The following is a 21,583-nucleotide window of genomic DNA, read 5'->3' as shown; positions in this document are numbered from 1 at the left end:
ATTCTCAGAAACATCATTACAATTAGAGGAAATAATAAACGAACTCTGATATGTCAGCCGAGCAATAGGATTAGAATTAAACAAAAATAATGACAAATCACCTACAAGATCCTGTCCAAATTAATAAATACCCCTTAGAATACGAGCAACAATACATCTACTTGGGTAAGGAAATAGCTGTTAAAAATTGACGGCATCACACATAGAAAAATAACAACTGTCAACGAGGAATGGAACGCAGTGTTCTCAATTTAAACTTGAAGGACAAGTTCAGAACTAAACAAATAAGAAACAAAACAAAGGTTATTGGTGGTGCACTATCCCTTTGCAAAAAACTTAAGTGGAAATAGGCGGCCATACCGCTCAAATGTACAATGGCAGATGGCCTATACTCAATAAGTCCTTGAAAAAAATATATATATGTGTATTTATGTGTCTATATTTTGTAAATTTTTCAAGGAATAAATGAGGCTTAATTATTATTTATTATTTCAAGCTATAAATAATAAAGTATGGATAAAAGGTGTTCCATTGATTCATAAAATAGAATAACTTCCTATCTTTATATAATAGTAACTTGGTAAAAGTAAAAGAAAAGTTCCGAGGATATTAACTAAAAGGAAGCACGACATGTCAACTCAGTCTGCGCCACAAACAAAATGTTGCCAACATAATTCTCATCAATTACCTACCTATAATTTATTTTTTCTTAATGTAAGGTTTACTAGTAATTAAAATTTGCATTCTTGAGTAGAGTTATAAATATAATTATATCGTGTATATTATATAGTGCAATAAATCAATAATTTAGAATTCTAATAGTTATGGTGACCGTTAGGTTTAATTCTCAACATACTGCAGTCACTGTTATCATTATCAGCTCTGTCAGAATCTGTTTTGCTATCGATTTCTGGGGAAATCACAAATCTGTCCATTTCTACATCAATTAACCAATATTTTTTTAAATATTCGTTCACATGTTTCAATTTCTTACGATGGCGTAAGAAAATGTAGTAAAATAAGGTATAATTTTTATAAAGGCTACTTTCGTTAATACTAGTATTTTATGCATTTTGAGCAACACTCTTTTCTGCAACTTTTCTTTTCATATTTTCCGTACGATGTAATCCTTGCAATGATAAGGCACTTACTTTTCAATGTCGTGGATATGTTCGCTAAGTAATTGTAACTAAGTAACCCCCTTATAAATTCCCCTATATAAATGTACCCCCTAAAATCCCCCTGGAGATCTAATTCCCTCCTAAATTTGGTGAAGAAACCCCAAGTTGGCATTTTGTTAAATATTGTATTTTTTGCCGCGGGACGTTTTTAGTGGCGCGGACTCTAGTCAAACGTCAGTTACAATAATAAACCACAGATGCTATAACCGGTATGACAGCCCGTAAGCATAATTCAAACATCTATTTATGACTGAATCCGATAATCTTGTACACTGCTTCGTATTTTTTATTTTCCCTTGGTGAAAATGTCTTTACTATCAACTAAAGCATTTTCTTTTCTTAAAAATGCAGTGACTTCTCCCTACATTCGAGCATTATCAGTAACTAGTAAATTAAATATAAAAGAACGTAAGTTACAAAAAGGAAAAACTATATAGTTGTGAAGTAAATCATAACCTTATACTTTATTGTTTCTTGCAGTACGTGAATACAAAGAGGGAAATAAATTAATTATTGAAGGTGTGAGCTTGCCGTCACCGAGATCAGAATTGATAGTAAGAGCAGAGAAGATTCCAGATTTAGTACCGACCAAAGACAGTGAAAATTCCTTGTGTTACTTGTGTAAATTAGATCTGGATGTTAAGCACACAGATGTTCTGATACTAAGCCAGTTCGTTCGCAGTGATGGATGTATGTTACCGCGTCGAATTACTGGGTTGTGTCGTATGCAGCAGAAAAAAGTAGGCAGAATGGTTACAATGGCTCAAAAAGCAGGTTTGTTTTAAGACATTACTAACATGTAGAAGTTAATTTGTTTAAGGTTGAAACAGACATTGATAGCCTCCTTGTTAGTAAATACAGAATGGTAAAACCAAAGCTTAAGCTTAGTTACTGTACACTAACAGTGTTATAGTGAACAGAAGACATGATATTTTCCTTATATTGTTTTTTTCAGGTCTTTTGATTAACCTTACACCATCTTTTTGTAAAAAAGACCCGAAAAAGAGGTATGGTTACAAGAAGTTTAATACATACTATGATGAGAAGACCATTTTTTGGAAGAGAATTCCAAACCAAAATGACAGGTTTAAGCGTTGAGTATAGAAATTATTGTATGTAAGAGATATTTAGTTAATTAGGAAATAAACCATATAGAAAATATTAAAATGTATGTAATGTACCAGCCTAAAATAAAATGTTTGAGGTAATCAGTCAATCAATACCAAGGTCAGGTATTTGCATATGGGTATAAAATAGATTTTACATGTAGCACAATTAACATTTACTTGGTTGGTGAAGTCATAATGATAAAACTGGCAAGTCAAAGATCAGAAAGTAAACATTGTCTCAGTTCAGAGGTGATTATCCCTTACAGACATCTCAGCCATAAAGGGTATTCCCACTTTATTGTGGTAACTAAAAGCATTAACTATATTAAATATTATTTGTTGGTGAATAAATAAAAAAACAAATTTTAGACAATAATTTATTTGTTTTTACACAAGATTCTGAAATGAACAAAGGCAAACTTGATATAAATAAACCTGTAAAATAAAGTTATACAATTCATGTTAGTATAAGTATTTAAAAGCTCAAAACTTGTGACAACTATAAGTATCAGACTTTTTTTCAAATTTAATGTTATTGCCAACTTTTGTAAAAAAAATATAGATCCACACTAGTTTTTTTGCGTAAGAAAAACTAAAGTCATTATTTTTACTCACAGTAAATACTAAAGTATATACAAATAACAAAGCAAAGAGATACAGGCAGAGAGAGACAGTTGATAAATGTAATATTAAGTACTTTGGTCACAGTACAACCTAGTAATTATTGATCTCTTTCTTTCATATTATTTATGCTGTGATTAAAAATGACACATGAGTACTTTATTTAAATAGCTATAGTATACCGATTTAGTATTTATGAATATGTAAGTAAGTATATTACTGTGATGGTTCACTTTTTATCCAGCATGGATATTGGCAGCACAATCTAATAATTAATAATATAAAAAATATTTTTTTTTAATAAGTTATAAAATTTATTGGGCCTTTGGGAACTGTTACATCAAGTTAATACAAAAAATTAAATTGTGTTCATATAATAACACAATGCAGTGATAGTGTTAGAGACAAAAAAAAACATTAGAATTTATTAGTTTATTTTAATACACAAATGCATTTTAATTGGGATAACTCATTTGAGGTTTCTTATACATATATTAAAAAGTTTTTTTTTTGTCAAAACTGGAGACAATGCTTTACATACAGTATGTTTTGTATCATATTAGCACTGCGAGTAGATTTATAAAAATTAAAATTCTTTTTGGCAGCGTCAAGTAAATTTTTTTTTGATTTGTTCTAACACTGAATTTTATGTCAAACGAATTATGACATTTAATGAAAACTTGACGAAGCAATTGTCTACAGATAGACCACTTCTAAAAATAAATTTACATTTTTGCCCATTTAAGTTAATTCAAATAGTAATTTGTTCACATCATATCACTTAAGTTAAGGCTCAATACGCTGGTATAGATAAAGATATCCAAGATTTTTGGGTGCATTCAGTGACAACTCCACCTGTTGAAAGAAATTTATATTTATATTTAAGAACATTTATATTTTTTAATTATATTAAAAAATATAAATGTTCTTCAACCTGTTCTCAACTGATCAACTGAATTTATTTGCATAATATTTACTTGATTTAGTAAAATATGCTTTTAGATTGTTGAAAGGTTTTAAAATAACTTTAACAGATATAAGCTTCAGAGGAAATGCTAAGTTTAACATTGTTAGAAATGTGACTACTACTGGTTTAACCGTCTTATTCGCCAACATGAAGTCCCAGGTTCAAAGTAAGGGAGAAAGTTAGTGTATAACGTAAATACTGGGGCTGTGTCGGATATCCCATCTTAGTGAGAATAATTAGCCGCTGTGTTCAATTGAACTAGATCGCTGTTATTACTAGTCTACAATTATAATATAAATTATTTTTAAAAGATAAACAAAGACTACTAAACCAATCTCAAAAATCTTTCATTAAATCTTAGATATCATTTAACATGGCTATAATATACATAATAATATATCTTCTATCCTTCATTGCTTTCCTTAATTTGAATGCGCTGTAGCATTTGCTGATTAGTTTAATGAAGTTGTACATGTTTGTCTATGGTGCCATAATTATTCGTTAATTTTTTTCTTCAAAGTCAAAAATCATTAATTCATATAGGTAACACAATGTACACTTATGAACGTCAATAAAAAAGAAGTATATATTAAATGCTTCTAATTTTACATTTACTGCCAGTTCTCAAATCAAGGGCATAGAACGGAAGAGAAGAACTGGCAATAAACTCTCCGCCACTCTTTTTAATTGCCAAGTTTTTTTTTGTACTACTTATTATTTTAGATACTTTTGCTTTAGGGTGATCTGTAAAGACGTTTTTTCAATATAACATCATACCACTTTGCCTTGCCTCCATAATTATAACTATCCCAATCCTTCAAAACTTTGTCTAAATAAAACATTTAAACTAGCTAAAACTTACCTTATTGTCATTATATATGACCCATGCGTCTTGACGTAATATATGACATACATAATGGCCGACCGTTGTCGACGTACCCATGTGAGATATGAACGCCACCAACTTGTACCCTTAAAGATATAGAAGTCAAATGTACTCAGTGCGGAAAGAGGCGTGAGTTAGAATAAAAAAAATCATTTATTAATATGAACAGTTGTCAAATCAAGTGGGTAAAATGGATATGAGGAACTGGCTCCATACTCTTCTTCACTCATTAAGCCAAGGTAATATTGTGCAGTGCTAAATTACCTTTTATTATGTTCTGTTACGTTATTCGACATAATCATTTTGATAGTTAAGGGAGCGTTCAAGTATTACGTCATGCAATTTTAAGAGATTGATTTGGACCCCCCCCCCATGAAACGCGCCGTAACTTTTCTGTTTTCAATAGTAAAACGTTTCGTGACCAACCCGTGTCTCTTTATACCTAAAACTTACCATTATGTGGTGTAAAGTACTGGAAAGTGAAAAATAATATTAACAATAACGCGTAATTCAATCCCCGCCCCGCATCGTAACGTTTTAGAAGAGGTCCCTCCCCCAAAATTCGTTACGTAATACTTGAACGCTCCCTAATATGAATAAATGAAATGCTGCGTAAACAATAATTGTACTTCATGATCACCACACTGGTCTCTATTCAGTAAAATCAGAAGTTTTATTATAAAAGTGACTCATTATATTAATGCAGTGTTCAGCCCTTGTAATTTTAGAGATTGTATGCCCTTTGTTCAGCCCTTGTAATGTGCCAATTTAACACTCGCTTATACCTACAGTGAAGGATAAAATCGCGATAAACCGGCTTTGCTTAGTTGCCGTGCAGGCACAGAAGGCTGATCACATACCACCAATATTAATATTGATAAAAAAATTAAGTAGACAAAAATATGTTGTTTTTGAAGTGAAACTTCTTTATCGGCGTTGGAAAAATATTTACCGTCACATTCTTGGGTACGCGTCACATTTATCCGTTACATCTTTTTCTTGTCCCTACCACGGTTGATTCGAAGATATTAGAAGGCATTTATAACAAAAATATATTATAACGATAACAATTATAGTAATAAATTTATTACAATTAGTGAAATTCTGTAATAACCTTAGTAGTAATCAGGTAAAATGAAATAATTGTATTATTTGTATTCATGTCTATGATAATAAAATCCTTTTGTTAAAAATTTATCTAATTTAACTTTATTTAACCAATTTCTGTAAAGTTGCATTCAGTAGATCATTTAACGAAAAATAAGGTCATAAAGAAGTTTCACTTCTTACGTGTGTACAATAGTACACGCACACTTTTTTTAATTCTCTTCACTGATGTCTATCATTGGATGTTACAATCTAGTCTGACTTAATACTAATAAGTGATTTAACCTAAGTTACTGAAAACAAAATTAATTACAAAAAATGTCTTACTCGCTTCACCATCTCTGCATCCGAAATTATTGTCTTTCGGGACACTTTCTTCGTCAACATCCAGTTGTTCTGCCCGGCTGAAGATCCAGTCAAGCGCTCTGCCAACGTCCCCTTCCGTGGCCTGGAGAGCTTTGGCCGCTTGGGCTGCTGTGAAACCCATGCCAGTTATCTGTTCCACGCTTGCTGGGTCTACTGTCACCGCATTGTCTATGGGAAAAAATGTTTTTTAAAATTTAAAAATAAAGAACGAAAAAGTCTGGCGTTTTTTACTTTAAGTATGGCAAAAAGGATCTAAAAAATCTATTTTCCGAGTAGTTTTATAAAAAAAAAATTATTTATTGATTCCCATATTACCTGATTTAAATCCGGGCGGCTCAAACTTGTTGGCAAAGTCCCAGTCAGTCATATGTTCCATGAGCCAGTTAGACGCAGCCTCCATACCGGAGTTATTTGTATAATAGAGCGACTTCTTACACGCCTCGACTGGGAAACCCATGTCCAACTAAAAATAAATCGGAAAAATATTTAATAGAAGAAACAAATTGGCTTTTATGTTGCGTCATGCGGTCTTAGATTCAAATGTTAGTAAAATATAAATTAAGGAAAAGAAATTGAATTACTTTTACCAAAAGTACGGCATTTTAAAGCATCTCAAGTAAAAACCTCCGCTTGGGAAGTGTCAAAAAATCTCTTGAAAGCAAATGTAAGTGTAACATTAGTTCGTGAACCACTCATGGGCACAGGAGGCCGTGATTTCACCGGCTGATTGCTGGTGGCGCCGTGGGGTTTTAGCACCTAACACTAAAGTTCTTCATACTCACTAACTGTGCCAGCAAAGCTTCATCGTAGACCGGCGCGGGAGTGTCTGGACTTGACTCCGGTAAAAGCGTCTCATCGGGCTGTGGTCCATGACCTCGTAAACTCTTTAGGTCTATCTAAAACATGAACAATGTAATTTAAAATTCAAGGCAATTCAGTGGAACCTTTATAAAGCATCTATTACTTTATAAGCCAAAAAATACTTAAATTAACACAATAGGTTTTCGGCTACTTCAAAATTGTATGATGAAACAAAACTTCTAACAGCTAGACCTACTTTTTTGGAATCACCGACCACACCACACCTTACAAATGCCTTTTATCTTTCAGAGGACCTTTCATAACAATATTATCACTATCGATTCAAAACTTATGCAGTCACTAACAATCGTAAGCAACATCCCAACCTGTCCTATGCTAAAACTGAAAGTATTTTCGTACAACAGTAGTTTCACACACACATCAATTACATTAGAACATAAGCAGTATATCAAAGGACAAAGAAAATTAAACAAACAACCACAAAATAAAACAAAACAAAAAAAATTGTAATAAACCAAAACTAAGAGATTAAAAAATAACAGTAATAAACAAACAAACAAAATGAAAACTTAAAATACATTAAGAGCCTGCAAAAATTACGGTAAGTTGGTAGACTGTTGTAAAACACATCAATGTTTGTAATTAAGTTGTAAGAGCGAGCCTATTCACTGGACCATTGAAAGGAGTACATAAGCGAGAAGACTTTTAGATTATGTGTAATAAAGTTTTTACTTTCTTCTACTAGTAGGTATAATTATTTAAAATATATAACCTCTTATATTTCATGTCGTTATCGTTATAAAATTACTAGTGTATTTTAATTTAGTAATATTTTATTTTTTTAAGTTTACCACATCATACGTAATACTTTATTTACAGTATATATTACATATTTCTAAAATATATGAAAATTCTGTTAAACATAAATGTTACAAAAGAATACCAACAGAACAGTGGATTAGGTATGAGGCACTCAACAATGCTTTCTTTAAAATAAGCCCACTAGCTAATATATCCAGGTATATATAAGTAAGTACTGTTTAATCTGAGAGGTGCCCGGTGAATTCTTAGGTTGGTTCTTCACACAAATTAAAAATTTCTATGAAAAATATTATTGAAAAATAATTTAGTAGTTAGAAAAAGGTAAATTATTATTGTTATTAATCAGCATCTAATAAAACCTACACTAACCGATGCATACAGAAAATACTAGTTTGTATTATATGGCTGCATTCAAAATATTCCATAACATATAATACTAGATGACCCGTTGAATTTATCACCTACATATATGTATTTATGTTAAAGTTATTATTGGACCAGAGATCGGACCTCTTATGACCTACAGCTATGAAACATAAATTTCTGAAAGCATCTATAAATATATGACCAACCAAGTGACCATTTTTTATTTCTAAAAATAAAAAAGAACTTAATTTCTGAGCTAGGAACAGCTTCAATTGGAAAATTCAATTCATACAAGAAGAGAAAATACAAACCTTCCCTGAACTTCCACAAATATTTCAAGCATTATCAAGCCATTGTCGAGTTTCAGCGAGACAAGGAACAGCAATTCATTTCTATATACAGAAAATTAATTTAATAAATGTAAAAATTACCTCCCACGGCATATCTACTTCTACATCGAGCTTTGCGGGCGTCCAGTCTTCTTTGATAGTGAATTTCTTCAGCTGAATCCACAAGAAGTCCGGGAATGTCCCTAAACGAGTTATCCTGAAATTTAAAAAAAAAATGAAAGTTTCTGATGCAAAGTTCTTGAGCAACACGCCCTACAACCCAAATGGAGATGGGTAGGTTAAGTAGCCAGTTATACAGATGGCAGATGCTCAAAATCGGTAACCGAATGAACTGGCCCAAAAGAAACATTGACAGACCAAAAGACCAATGGACCGATGCCATGAAAGAGGGTAGTTGACAAAATTTGGATGACGGTAAAAAACACCAACCAATGGTGGACCAAATCTTAATATTGTACATATATTTATTTTGTATAAAATGATTTTTATGTAACAGGAGGCAAACGGGCAGCAGTATCACCTGATGTTAAGTGCCGCCCATGGACACTCTCACTGCCAGAAGGATTGCAAGCGCGTTACCAGAATCGGTACGCACTTTTCTTGTATGTAAATAAGATGTCGATAAATAAAGGCTGTAACACCCTTGTTGAGTAAATTCAAATTGTCCTTAAGAAAGTAATGTATTGTTCTCCTTGATACAATATTGTTTACATACAATATATCCTCATATTGAACCGTATATATAGGACGCGGGGCATCGCAACCCTTATGTTCACCTAGCTAAGGCTTAACTTAACGGCGCGGAGCATAGAAAAGCCATTGAAGATCCACGAGCAGACGACCCTAGCCTAGCCAGGAGGGCTATCGTACTCGCAGACTTACACAGACATCTATCTAGCCACGAACTTTTTTTTAAAGGAATATCGCTGTTAGCCTTAAGAGCCTTTACAGCTCAGCTCGTGCTGTTTTGGCGAGCGTAGCTCGGCCTTAAATTGTGTTTTTATCCCTCGGCTAGCGCAAGGGTGTCTTCTGTGAGACTCAAACCTCGGCTTGGGCCGTCGCGGGGTGGTCAATCGCCTGAAGGGCAGGACGGAAGCTCACTGGAGAGAGCGAAGTACGTAGTAAAGGTCCTTCCCCGGTAAAGGCGGTTTTTTACCCTAATCTATTTTTCGCTATTTTTATTATTATTGGCTTTTAATTTATTTTTATATATTATAGCTACGGTAATTGGATCATCCGGATCCGTTAGTATATGTCGAGGCCTCCTACGAGCCTTTTTTGTCGGGAAGCGCCACGAACTTGGTGTGACTTCGCATTATATAGAAGCAGCGCGCTTCTATGTGTGCGTTGCGTGTACGCGTCTTCTGTTTGACTCAAAATTTACTTACTTCTTAGCTGTGACCTTCTTATTAACAGCGGAACTGAAGAATTGATCAATGGACTCTTCCCTCATGAAGCTGTCGAGGCAAGCCTTGAATGGGATGTTTGGACGGACTGTCTGTGATGGGTCCCTGAAACAGTTTAGTCGTACTCGTTAAAGGTTGTCAAATCAAAGGAATTCTGGAATCTCAAATTTTTTCCAAGTCCTTTTAAGTCTTCGATACACACTCATGAAATAAACTTCCTAATTCCATACGACTATACCTCTTTTAAAAATCTTTTATTTTATTTTACTGTTTACATAATCCGAAAAGGAGAAGTTTACAATAGTGTGATGGAAACATAAACCGGACACAAATTATCTGTCCATTAGGACGACAAACATATTTAAAACTTATACTAATACCACTGAAGTATAATTATTATAATGACTATAGTGCCAAGAACCCATTCAAACATCGACAATCAATAGGTAGCCGATGCAAAAAACCGGTTTATAAAATATAGGGAATACGTGTATGTATACGTACTTAATATGTGCACGTATACGCTTTCTACTTCTGTGCTACTTTTGGCTGACTTTAAACCCAAAAGAGATTGCTTATAAACGATAAGGGGTTGCACCTTTGGATTTGTTACAGCATTTTGTTTATACGTTTATAGATTTAAATAAATATATATCGACGAATTTCGGATTTTTGGAACTTCAGAAACTGCTGCTTACTGCTGATTCGATTATGGCTCTGCGCGGCTTTACGCAAACTACGACGATTGCTTTGTTTTTTTTTTTCGTTTAAAATAAGCTAACTTTACAGATCACAAATAAACAACAATAAGTGAAATCTCGATAACTCGAACAAAATGTTATTTCCCAACGAAGTATTTATAATACATAAATACGTTCTATAATTCGAATTTCAAAAAAGAGACTGTAAATCATAGTTCGTAAAATATAATGACGTCTTACTTGGAATTCCCCGAAATAATAGCAATAAAATCATAAATGTATGTTCGAGTTCGGGGCTTCTAATCTAATGTTTTTGTCTTGTACACGTGCAATGAATAAATACATTCATATAAAAATATATACTACAAAACTTAACTTGAATTGTTATTCAAATTCGACTCTAGAAATCGCGCCTGTGTAACTCGAAATTTTAGCAGTTAAATCATATGTATCTCAAAGTTCTTGTTAAGTTTTATTTTGCAGTTCCCTTAACATTCGAGTTCGAGATTCCACTGTATAAAGTTTTGAATTGACAATCCAGTATACTGTAAATTTAGTAACCAATGAACACATGGAACTATTCGGTAATATATATTATATATTTAATAGTTTCAAATAATCTAATGACGTCAAACATTCTAGAACGTTAGAAATAACTTTAATCTTGTTACAAGAGCTATCATTTTTTTCTAAAGTTTGACGCATTTGACAGTGCTCAAGTCAATATTGTGACTTGTAATACGAATTTTAATATTAACCTAGGGTTAAACACATTCATTATTTTAATATAGAGAAATACTTATAATTCTTTGCGCTCATTATCCGTAGAGTAGACAAATACTAAAGATTTTATTAAGGAATTTTATTTTATTATTAATAAAAATTATAAAATTTTTATGTACTTACAATCTCTGTCCGCTAGCTTCTGCCTCCACCCGTCTTGCCTCGTATTCTCTTACTTGAGTGGCATTAGTCGCCGCCGCGACTGGAACCGGCAAAGGCAAATAATGTTCTGGTCTTCTGACGTATTTCACGTTAAGGGACTCCGTACATTGTATACGTTCCTCGACGACTAACTTGAGACAGTCGGAGGGGTTTTGTTTATGCCTGCTGTTGCGCTGTAAAAACAGTATTAAATAGTTATTTTAATGCTGAAAAATTCAGTAGAATTTCCAAGTGGGTGAAATGTGCAAACAGCAGTATATATATAAATATAAAATTTTTAAAAAAATTACGCCGTGTGTGTTCCAAACTTATTTACATTCCCCTGTTAAGTTTATACATGTTATACTGCAGGTGACGTATAATATGCAGGTTATGTATATATTAATTTAATTTAACTAAGTAAGATTCAATTTGTTAGGCAACTTAGAATTTAGCTACAAATATCAAAATTTCGGCGAATCGACTTGTAGCTGGATTAAAAAAATAAGAATCTATGGTGTGGTAGTCTGCGATTAAGAAGTCTCGAAACGTCAAGTGAACGTAAATGATGTTGACGTTTCCATAATCATTTTTTAAAAATCGAATTCTAATATCAATTCACCACATCACAGTAATTTTAATACTTTTATTTTAAGATTGTAAATCTAGATTTTTTAAAGGAATGACCCACATAAGCTGCAATATAAGCGTTAGGATAGAAAAATCTTCATTAAACAAAATCAGTTCAATCAAAGCGCTGATCTGTTTCTTTTTATTACGTAAATTGAAGACTTGAAGGAAAGAGACAAAAAGAGTAAAGAGAAATAAAAAGAATAGTAATTTCAGTAGATTTTAAATAATAGTTGTGATCTTACCTCCAATAGAGTAAGGAAATGTAGGTAGAACTCGTGCGCATCCTGTTGTCTCTTGGTCATAAACTCGGGGTGACCTTTGCCAATAAGCTGTCGGAACATATGGAGTGATATTCCTGGCTGGAACCCGCTATCATCCCCGGGAAACGAATACCGCCCTGATATCAGGCCTACGCCAACTTTTGCCCTAGAAAGACAATCATCAAAATTTAACTGATTACAAACTTATATTGTTGGAATTGAAAAATATTTATCTATTATCAGTGTGACGTGTATGTTTGTTAATAAATATAAGAATTACTCATAGTGCTGAACCAGGGCCAGCTACAGTCACAACTCACATATTCCTTTTTTGATTAATATTTTTTTTTTTGTGTTTTGTTAGTAATAAATGCTATGTCTATGACTAAACTTAGACATATAAAGATAGTCTTTTCAGTCACCGTGACCACGCACGCTGTAAAGCACGCAAAACGTCGGAAAAAAATTAATTTAAAATTATGTAAATAATTATTAAATAATGTTAGTATAATAAGAATACATAGCTTCAATCCGTTTAAAAAGTGTTTTCTTATGATCGTTTTTATTAAAATCACCCAACATCGGAAACAATTTATCTTTAATTAAAATCGATTCATTCATTTCCAATCATATCTTTACAAGTATTAAAAAAAAATATTTCATAACATAATCTATATTCCTAAAATATAAAAAAATATGCATTATTTAGAGTTTTAAGCGATGGTAAGGTTTGTAAATGGTTGTCAAAACCGTTTGACTTTGACATTAAGACAATGACAGGTTCTCATATAACATGAAAAATAACTAACGTCTGTATATTGAAGTCGTTGACTGGATCTTCGGGGAGATTTAAGAAAATATCCTCGACGCCATCAACGAAATGTTGGACGAAATCTGGCATCCGGAATAAAACCTGGAATTTAATAATACGTCGTTACATGCCAGAACGTATTCATTGTCCATTTATGTTATTTTCTAGTATACAGATGTAGGCTGTCTATGGTACATATTCTAATGCGAATCACAAATCAAAATCTCGTCTTGAGAGCGTTTTTTATAGAACAAGGGGCAAATGGACACTCTCAATGGCAGAGGGCTCACGAGTGCGCTGCCAGCCTTTTATGAATTGGCAAGCTCTTTTCTCGAAGTACTCTAAGTCGACCGCTTAATATACGTAATAGTAGCGTTATACATAAGTTCTTTCTGTGTACATCAAGATATTTTAAATATCGTAAATTTTATTTATTACATAAATCGTAAAACGGTACGTTTCTAATCAGAAGCAAAAAGCATCGTTCACTCACCTGCATCACACAGTTGATATAACACGAATTTCCCAGGTTATTCAATCCAGTTAGAGCTGGCCCGTTCAAAGGTTGCAGTTCACTCCCACTCTCTTGAAGCGTATTCCATTCACCGGTTTTCTGGTTCAATTCTAATTCCAATTCCACCATCGATTTCTCAGTCTGAACAGATAACGTAAATATACGAATATGAATAAATAAATTTTATGCTTTATACTAATATGATTCATTATTTAATGTTCTCAAAATAAGTAATAAAAAATGTCCTTAAATTTACATCACATTATTTTACAATTGCTTTTTATCACAAACAGTCACCCCATCACCCAACGGTTGATCATTAATTAAATTACCTAAAACCCGGAAAATATAACCATTTTATTTTATTTAACTGGAGGCAAACGGGCAGGAAGCTCACCTCAACACCAATGTGCATTGTCAGTATATAAGAATTGACGATTATTTAAATGATCCCAATGCTTGGGATTGATTTGCTCCAAACAATTTGTATGATAATTTTAACAAAGCGTTAATAAATAAGATTGGAGTATGCCAAAGGGCTATGGAGCGCTCGATTCCTCAGTTGACACTAAAAGACAAGGTAAAAAACGATGTGATACGAAGCCGTACAAAAATAAAACACGTTATAATATATACAAAAAAGGTTAAAATGGATTGGATGGATAGCATTTGTGATGGCAGATGGGTCAAAAAGACCCTTAATAGGAATGGCCCAGTGGAAAGAAAAAAGAGAGTATGCCCACCAAAAACTTGGGAAGACGAAATAAATAGGTTAGCGGGAAAAAATTGGAAAATTGTCGCAGAGAACGGAACAAGTGGAAGAATTTGGAGGAGGCCTTCACTCCGTCGGAGGTCGAGTACTAGGAAAAACATATCTGACATGAACTTAGTATAACTATGTGTACTCGAATAAAGGCTATTTTTATTTTTTATTTTATTTTATTTGTATGACTCAAAACTTGTCGATTAAAAAGCCAGTTGTTTTTAGCCAGTTCTTCTTGCCCGCTCTACAACCCATGACTTGCAAACTGGTAGTAAATGAAAATTTAAAATCATTTTAACATCTTCCCGGTTGACGGTCATAAGTTACCTATATGAATAAAGTTAGTTTGAGTTTGAAAAAGATGCTGGCCGAGGATCTTCACTTTAGTTTGAGGATACCAGTGCACTGGCGTATCTAATATAACGACTATGGTTCAAACATACCTTCTGCAATTGTTGTACATTAATGCCAAAGTGCTTCAAATGATCAGCCAAGTAGGGATCTTCCACCATATCATCTTCGGCATATGAAAACACATCTCCCTTGCCATCTATTGTTATAGTTCCCAATTTCACCGCTAGAGGGTAGCCTGTTTTTCGATAATGCTCCACCTGATCGATAACAAAAACTTAATACTTATAAGGAAATCGCATGTACGATGAATTGTGTTTGACGAAATAGTTTTTATTGTTGTGTCAAGGTGTAATTTTTGTTTGTTATAGTCTGTGAATTGTGTAATCTCTATGCTCTGTGCAGTTTGACAGTTCCATTAATTAATGACCTGTTTATGTGTAATTAAAGAATATAGGATCCAAGCCGACAAGATTACTACAAAGTGCTTCTATTACGGTTTTCAAGAAACACAAAACTTATTATTATATTTAACCGAAAACTTAATAAAGAATTAACACCCCATTTAAATCTAGAGTAACCAGCTGTGATGCCAAAAAATACAATTTTACATGTGTGTGTATGATTTCATCAATAGGTACAGAGGAGAACTCAAATACTTGAAAAATTAATTAATAAAAATAGGCTTCGATTTCCTACCCTCCATTGATAATGGAGCATTCAAGTATTCGTGACGCATTTTTGCAGGTATGACGTTTTCGTCACCCCCCCCCCCCCACTTTTGACTTGTTACGTAATACTTGAACGCTTACTTAGCGTTAAAACTCACTGCGTGATCATTTCCGCCGGAACCGTCAAAAAATCTTCGGCCACACAGAATAGATCCATCTGTTAGATTCAGCCACAAATTGGTAGTGAGATCACATTTTTCACACTTCCAACCCAACGGTGGGATCTTCACACCATTGTCTAGCTGTTTGAGGTTGACTGAGTGTCTGAAATTGTAAACCTATATGGTTAATGTAACCGCCATAATTGGCAACGCTGTGGTCGCATTATGTAAATAATAAAAATTTATGATTACATAATTAGAAAAAGATTTTAACTTGACTCTTGTTTTAGTGGGTGCGTTGCCGTCCTTTGCGGGAGAAGTATGCACTTTAAAAAAGGATTAAGTCAAGGATATTTTAAAACAAATTGAGTTTCTGAGAATTGAGAGATGAACAAAACAAAACAAATTCCATCATACATAGTCATATTCATTTATGATTTTATTTAGCATAAAGAAAGAAAGAGAAATTCACTTACACGGAAACCTCTCTTTTCTCTCCATCCCAAGTGCCTTGCAATGCAGCCATTTCGGCTATTTTGAAGGGAGATTGCGCATCTATGATTCCTTGAACCGACATCTTGACCTGGAGATTACTTTTTGTATTATACCGTCCACACAGATTTATTTTCAAGTACATAGTTATCTTAAGTACTTAGATTAATTAGAATTATTATACCAATCAATGGGATTTTACTTTATTTTATTTTTCTTAATATCCAAGTACCATTACAGTGTCTAAAGAAAACACTTTTTTCCGGATTGAAGCTATGTATTAATAATGTATAAACTTATAATTAACGAAACGTCGGGAAAAAATTTAAAATTATGTAAAATAATTACAAGTTTATAATAATACATAGCTTCAATCCGGTAAAAAAGCGTTTTCTTTAAATGTGTAAAAGACACTAGACACTAACAAAAGACAATACTATTACAGTTTCTTCTTAGTCTTAGACGCGAATCAATTGAAATTATTTTTGTCTTACTCCGAATTTAGCAATATCAACATACAAAAGTTATTAAAGTTTTTATACTACATTTTTCCGACTTACCACTTCAGGTAACGCATCATTGGGCCACGGGAACATGTAGTAGTCAGGTAAGACAACCACATTATAGTGGTCTGTGTATGTGTACTTCCGTTTTCCATATTCGGGGTCGAAACCTCCTTCAACACCAATCGCAAGTCGAGTAATTTTCTTCTCAGGTCCATCGCCGGTTTCCTCTGCATCCTCGTGAGCTGCTAGAGCCTGTAAAGTTGAGGAAATATTCATTTGTGTCTAGTATCTTGTAGTCACATTAGAAGTTTCCCGAGACCTCTTTGAGGCAGTCGTGTATCTAAGGGTGTACGGGAAAAAGGTGAAATATATCCTTAGTTGGTGTCAACCCAGTTTTTTAGTTGCCGAGAGTGTGAAGGGAGACAAGACCCAATTAACCCTGTGTCCTTTTTTACGAGGATACGTAATCTATTGATGTTACATTTTAAATTGAAATAAAACAGTAAGCAGTCTTTGCCCAAATAAATATCGCTACAACACATATCTGGAAACTCCAGCTGAGGCATGTTGAAATAACATAACATGACAGTTAATAGACGTGAGGTAGTATGTTAGATAAGACAGTAAAACTATGTATGTCTTAATTTATATGGACCAGTAGCAGATAAATGGTGGAAAAATTTCATCAAAGAAGATCTTAATCGACATGTGTCAGGCACAGAAAGCAGATTGATTTGAAGACCTATTAATTGAGTTTGTAGCATATTAACATAAAGATAACAGGTGGAACCATGTATTTCCAATTTGATGAAACACAAAGTGTGTTGTATCGTATAAAAATTGATTATTATACAGTTCATGTTGTTACATACTTTGCTCCTCGTAATATGTAGGAACACAGCATTTTTCGTCTTCTGATAGTAATGATCCACGTAATTACGACCAAAGCCAAGGAAAGATGTCAGTGACACGTAAAGTCCGGTTTCTGACTCCTGAAAAAATAGAAAAAAAGACTAAAATAAGATATTCACCCTAAGATTACTTGGATACCATAAGATTCTGTTGTTATCAGACTACATTTTTTAAAACTTGGCCAAAATTAAATTCTTCATAAATAACATATTCATCTAGATACGGATTAATACAAATTGAGTCATTACTAATCATGATCACAAAAGAACCCAACAACAAAAGTAGAGCCAAGGTTATAATATAATTGAAAGAATACAAGACACTTAAATCCATCAAATATATTGGTAGATTTTCTTTCCATGTGAGCAAATATAGCATATATATTTGAGCATACTCATACGGTGCAGATAAAAACAGTGATGATACTGCCTTGATTTGGCACTGATCACACAAAAATTATCAATTAAATAGAAGCATGTCGAACTGTATCTGCCCCATAGGTTAGGTATGTTATTAGGGGGCTTTATACAATGAGACAAATTTCAATTAAAAAAAATTGAATGGCTTAATATATATACTCTTGCCCCTTATATAACCAGGCCATTTTAATCAGGATTAGAAAAACAACTTTTACCATAAAAGTATTAAATATTCAAGTAGAAAAAGTTACTTGATGATTCAAAAAAGCCCCTATAATTTGCATACTGATAAGCTATCACTGGCAAGAAACTTTGCAAACTATGGGGGCTACTGTCGGCACATTTAAACAAGCTGTCACATTAACAACATGTTTCAATCTGTTGACTTATATCTAGGAATACTTCTTATTCTAAGTGGTTTAGGTATTGCCTTATTGAATTTAAAAAGAGTGTTAAGAAGAAACGGTAAATTTTACCATGTGTTACTATCACAAAATATTATTCTTATCGGTATTGGATTGGCATTTTTATGTCGGGCAGTCTATTCTCTTGAACCAGCAAATGTGAACATGGAAGAATTTGATACAAGAATGCTGAAGCCATCACATAGTGAAAAAATCCCATGTGGATTCTCTGCTTTATTACTTGGCTATGGACCTTTGGTTACATCTCTGGTGAATAGTTTTGTGAGCCTTGTAATTGATAACTATATGCACTATCAAAACGTAAAAGAAGAAAAGAGTAGAGATAGTGTTCAGGATTTAAGAGAAAATTCAAGAAGTCAAAACACAAATTTAAATGCAGTTATTACATTTGCGAAATCTAATTATACATACATAACAATATTTTTACAATGGATTCTGCCTATAATGACAGCATTAATGTTGTACCCAATGAATGTTCATGAAGTGTCTCTGAATAAAATGAGAAACCTTCATGATAACTGTATTGCATTATTGGACCTAACAAATGGAGAATGTGATTCAAACTATACTCTACCTATTCATAAATATATTCTAAGACCAAACATTTCACAGGTGCTAGATCTGGAGTTCAACAAAAATACAACTGATGAAATAGGTGTAGTATTAAATAATGTGTTCAACATATTAAACAACTACAATAATAACTCAGATTTTTACTATGCACAAACTAAATCAGCAAGGATTCCAAAATCTAATGACTGCATGAGAATTTGTATCATTAATAACAAGAATATTCTTTTATACATGGTAATTATATCTTTTATATGCTTTTTTGTACCAATTACTATATCTTTAGTAATTTTGACCAAAATACATACAATGAATGTAAAGAAAGGTGCAGTAAAAAAGTATGTGACTCAAGATATACTGTATAATGTACTTTTTTGGTCACCAGTGATGTTTGATACATTTTTGTCATTGATATTATGTTCATTTTCAATGCAAGGTACCAGGACTTCTATATTTAGTACAGTTGCAAATTTATATCAAGCAGTGAAAAATTTTATGAACACTAAACACTTTAATGATAACATCATAGTTCCGGCATAACAAAAACACTGCTAACGGTATAAATTCAATGTAGTATTAGGAATATTTATAGGAAATAAAGATGCATTTTTCATATTAACACAATTGAAGTTAGCTTTTGTTTATCTAATTCTTAAAACAGTATGTGTCGGGAGTTACTCATATATTTGGATATAATAACATAATTTGTTTTTAAAACTAAAACTAAGAAGGTTAGAAACAAAATGCAACTCACCGGGTTGTCGAACGAAAGAACACATTCATCTTTATAGACTAATTGTTGGGATGTTGGTATTTTTATTGTAGACAAATGCGGCGTTAAAAGTTCTATTGGCACCATCCTTTCTTCACAAGATTCATACATAGGCCAAATCAAGAGCAATAATGGTAATATTAATTAACAATAAGAAATAAGAATACAGTAAATCTAATTTGTGAATTAGAATTCAAATTTGACAGTATATACAAGTGACAACAACAATTGATATAAAATTTCGTATAGTGGTGTGATGGACAAAACTGAGCTTCAGGTTGGATCGAATACATAGAATCTGAGCGATAAATTATAAATAAGTAGTTTCAACACAGTTAATATGTAGTCTGTACAATACAATCAGACATAATATATAGTTTATTTGTAATGACATATTGTTATTATATACTATACTACAATACTACTACTATAATATTATATATATTGCTTGTTCAACAGTTATGTGGATGTCGAAATCATTTTAGATTCTGTTAAGTATCTAATATTTTCAAGAACCCACCCTTACGCTGCTGTCGGCAAAGATGTCCGGCAGTTCCTATCTTGTACCAAGTCTGTAAACAATTAAAGAAAATTCAAGTTCTGCATGTATCATTCCTAAATGAAATCATTCACAATTTTCAAAAATACACATATTTTAGAGAGATTTCTATCAATAACAGTTTTCTATGAAAATATGTATTTAAATGATTAATTTATTAAAAATCAATATTAAAATTTGTTTTTTTTTTAAATAAATTAATGATTATGTACAAGTTAATTTACTACATAACGCTTTTTAACTTTTTTTGTTAAATAGTTTCTTGATGCTTGCGACTAGATTGTTCTCGTTCAAATATTTTAATAATAATTTTCAAGAAGTTTTGTCAAAACCAATCATGTAATTTAATGTTAAGTGAATGCCGTAATTCATGTCGTAAATATTTATTTCATCTTTATAACGTTAACAGTTCACACATGGATCGACATGCTCACTAAACTGTCAGTGTCGCTGTTCATGGGTCGTGTTGTGTGTGCCTGGTCGACTATTTATTGAGTCCTTAGCATCAGCAGGTATATAAACTTAAATTAGATTATGCTCGTACCTTAATTAACACCGTATGTATGTCGCACTAAGTAGTTTTTTTGTTAGTAGTTTAGTAGGAGTTAATTGAATCCCTAGACAACTGTCTAATTAACTAATTAAATGTCAATTTTCAATCAAGTCGCTAGCATTTTGATTTAAATAAAGCAGCGTCGAAAACATTTAACTAACTATCTGACTGAAAGCCAGCGTGTTAATTAACAATGTAAAACAAATTCCGTGTTTTACTTTATTGTAAATGTTAGGTTAGATTAATCTTGTTGCCTAGGAACATCTAGGAAACTCGTTAAACGTTTCGTCCACTCACTTGTCTGACGGTAGTTTAGCGACTTGATTGAATAACGGTCTAGAGATTCAATTAAGTCTCTGATTTAACTACTTTACTGCGACATATATACCATCAATCTAATAAATTTAAATTTGTATCTGTTTTACCTCAAATTCGAATCGGATCGGTACATCACTAATTTGAACTATGTCAGAAAACAGAGGTCATTTCTCATATGTCAAATACTTAAGAGCCGGTGCTTAGCGACAAACAACCGTAACTGATCTAAATGTTCTGTGGCCATATTTTATGGATGAAGCAAGCG

At 32.8% G+C, this 21,583-nt stretch overlaps 2 protein-coding genes across 2 annotated transcripts; one reads left to right on the top strand and one right to left on the bottom strand.

The window, feature by feature from the left end:
- Positions 1 to 1,415: 1,415 nt before the first annotated feature.
- On the top strand, positions 1,416 to 2,663 carry LOC123709460 (28S ribosomal protein S18a, mitochondrial). The gene is made up of 3 exons (XM_045660841.1): positions 1,416 to 1,589; positions 1,662 to 1,955; positions 2,137 to 2,663. Exons 1-3 carry the CDS (start codon positions 1,487 to 1,489, stop codon positions 2,277 to 2,279), a joined length of 540 nt encoding a protein of 179 aa, XP_045516797.1. The 5' UTR covers positions 1,416 to 1,486; the 3' UTR covers positions 2,280 to 2,663.
- A 172-nt stretch (positions 2,664 to 2,835) lies between these two features.
- On the bottom strand, positions 2,836 to 20,122 carry LOC123709459 (ubiquitin carboxyl-terminal hydrolase 5). The gene is made up of 17 exons (XM_045660840.1): positions 19,871 to 20,122; positions 17,663 to 17,782; positions 16,845 to 17,042; positions 16,269 to 16,375; positions 15,790 to 15,955; positions 15,053 to 15,220; positions 13,826 to 13,987; positions 13,331 to 13,434; positions 12,504 to 12,687; positions 11,611 to 11,822; positions 9,986 to 10,108; positions 8,679 to 8,793; positions 7,020 to 7,133; positions 6,553 to 6,700; positions 6,199 to 6,405; positions 4,741 to 4,850; positions 2,836 to 3,766 (listed from the first exon to the last, which is right to left on the bottom strand). Exons 1-17 carry the CDS (start codon positions 19,997 to 19,999, stop codon positions 3,698 to 3,700), a joined length of 2,436 nt encoding a protein of 811 aa, XP_045516796.1. The 5' UTR covers positions 20,000 to 20,122; the 3' UTR covers positions 2,836 to 3,697.
- Between the last annotated feature and the right edge of the window lie 1,461 nt (positions 20,123 to 21,583).

Source organism: Pieris brassicae, chromosome 5 (genome assembly GCF_905147105.1).
Source record: "Pieris brassicae chromosome 5, ilPieBrab1.1, whole genome shotgun sequence".
Taxonomy (NCBI): Eukaryota; Metazoa; Arthropoda; class Insecta; order Lepidoptera; family Pieridae; genus Pieris; species Pieris brassicae.
This window is presented reverse-complemented; position numbering and strand designations above follow the sequence as displayed.

What these genes read in the sequence shown, in the direction of transcription:
- LOC123709459 (XM_045660840.1), bottom strand. Translation starts at nt 19,999, where the DNA reads ATGTATGAATCTTGTGAAGAAAGGATGGTGCCAATAGAACTTTTAACG. An exon ending in AAGTAGATATGCCGTGGGAG is followed by an intron (nt 7,134 to 8,678) that starts GTAATTTTTACA and finishes TTCATGTTTTAG; the next exon opens with ATAGACCTAAAGAGTTTACG. An exon ending in ATGCAGAGATGGTGAAGCGA is followed by an intron (nt 4,851 to 6,198) that starts GTAAGACATTTT and finishes TATATCTTTAAG; the next exon opens with GGTACAAGTTGGTGGCGTTC.
- LOC123709460 (XM_045660841.1), top strand. Translation starts at nt 1,487, where the DNA reads ATGTCTTTACTATCAACTAAAGCATTTTCTTTTCTTAAAAATGCAGTG. An exon ending in TAAATTAAATATAAAAGAAC is followed by an intron (nt 1,590 to 1,661) that starts GTAAGTTACAAA and finishes TGTTTCTTGCAG; the next exon opens with TACGTGAATACAAAGAGGGA. An exon ending in TACAATGGCTCAAAAAGCAG is followed by an intron (nt 1,956 to 2,136) that starts GTTTGTTTTAAG and finishes TGTTTTTTTCAG; the next exon opens with GTCTTTTGATTAACCTTACA.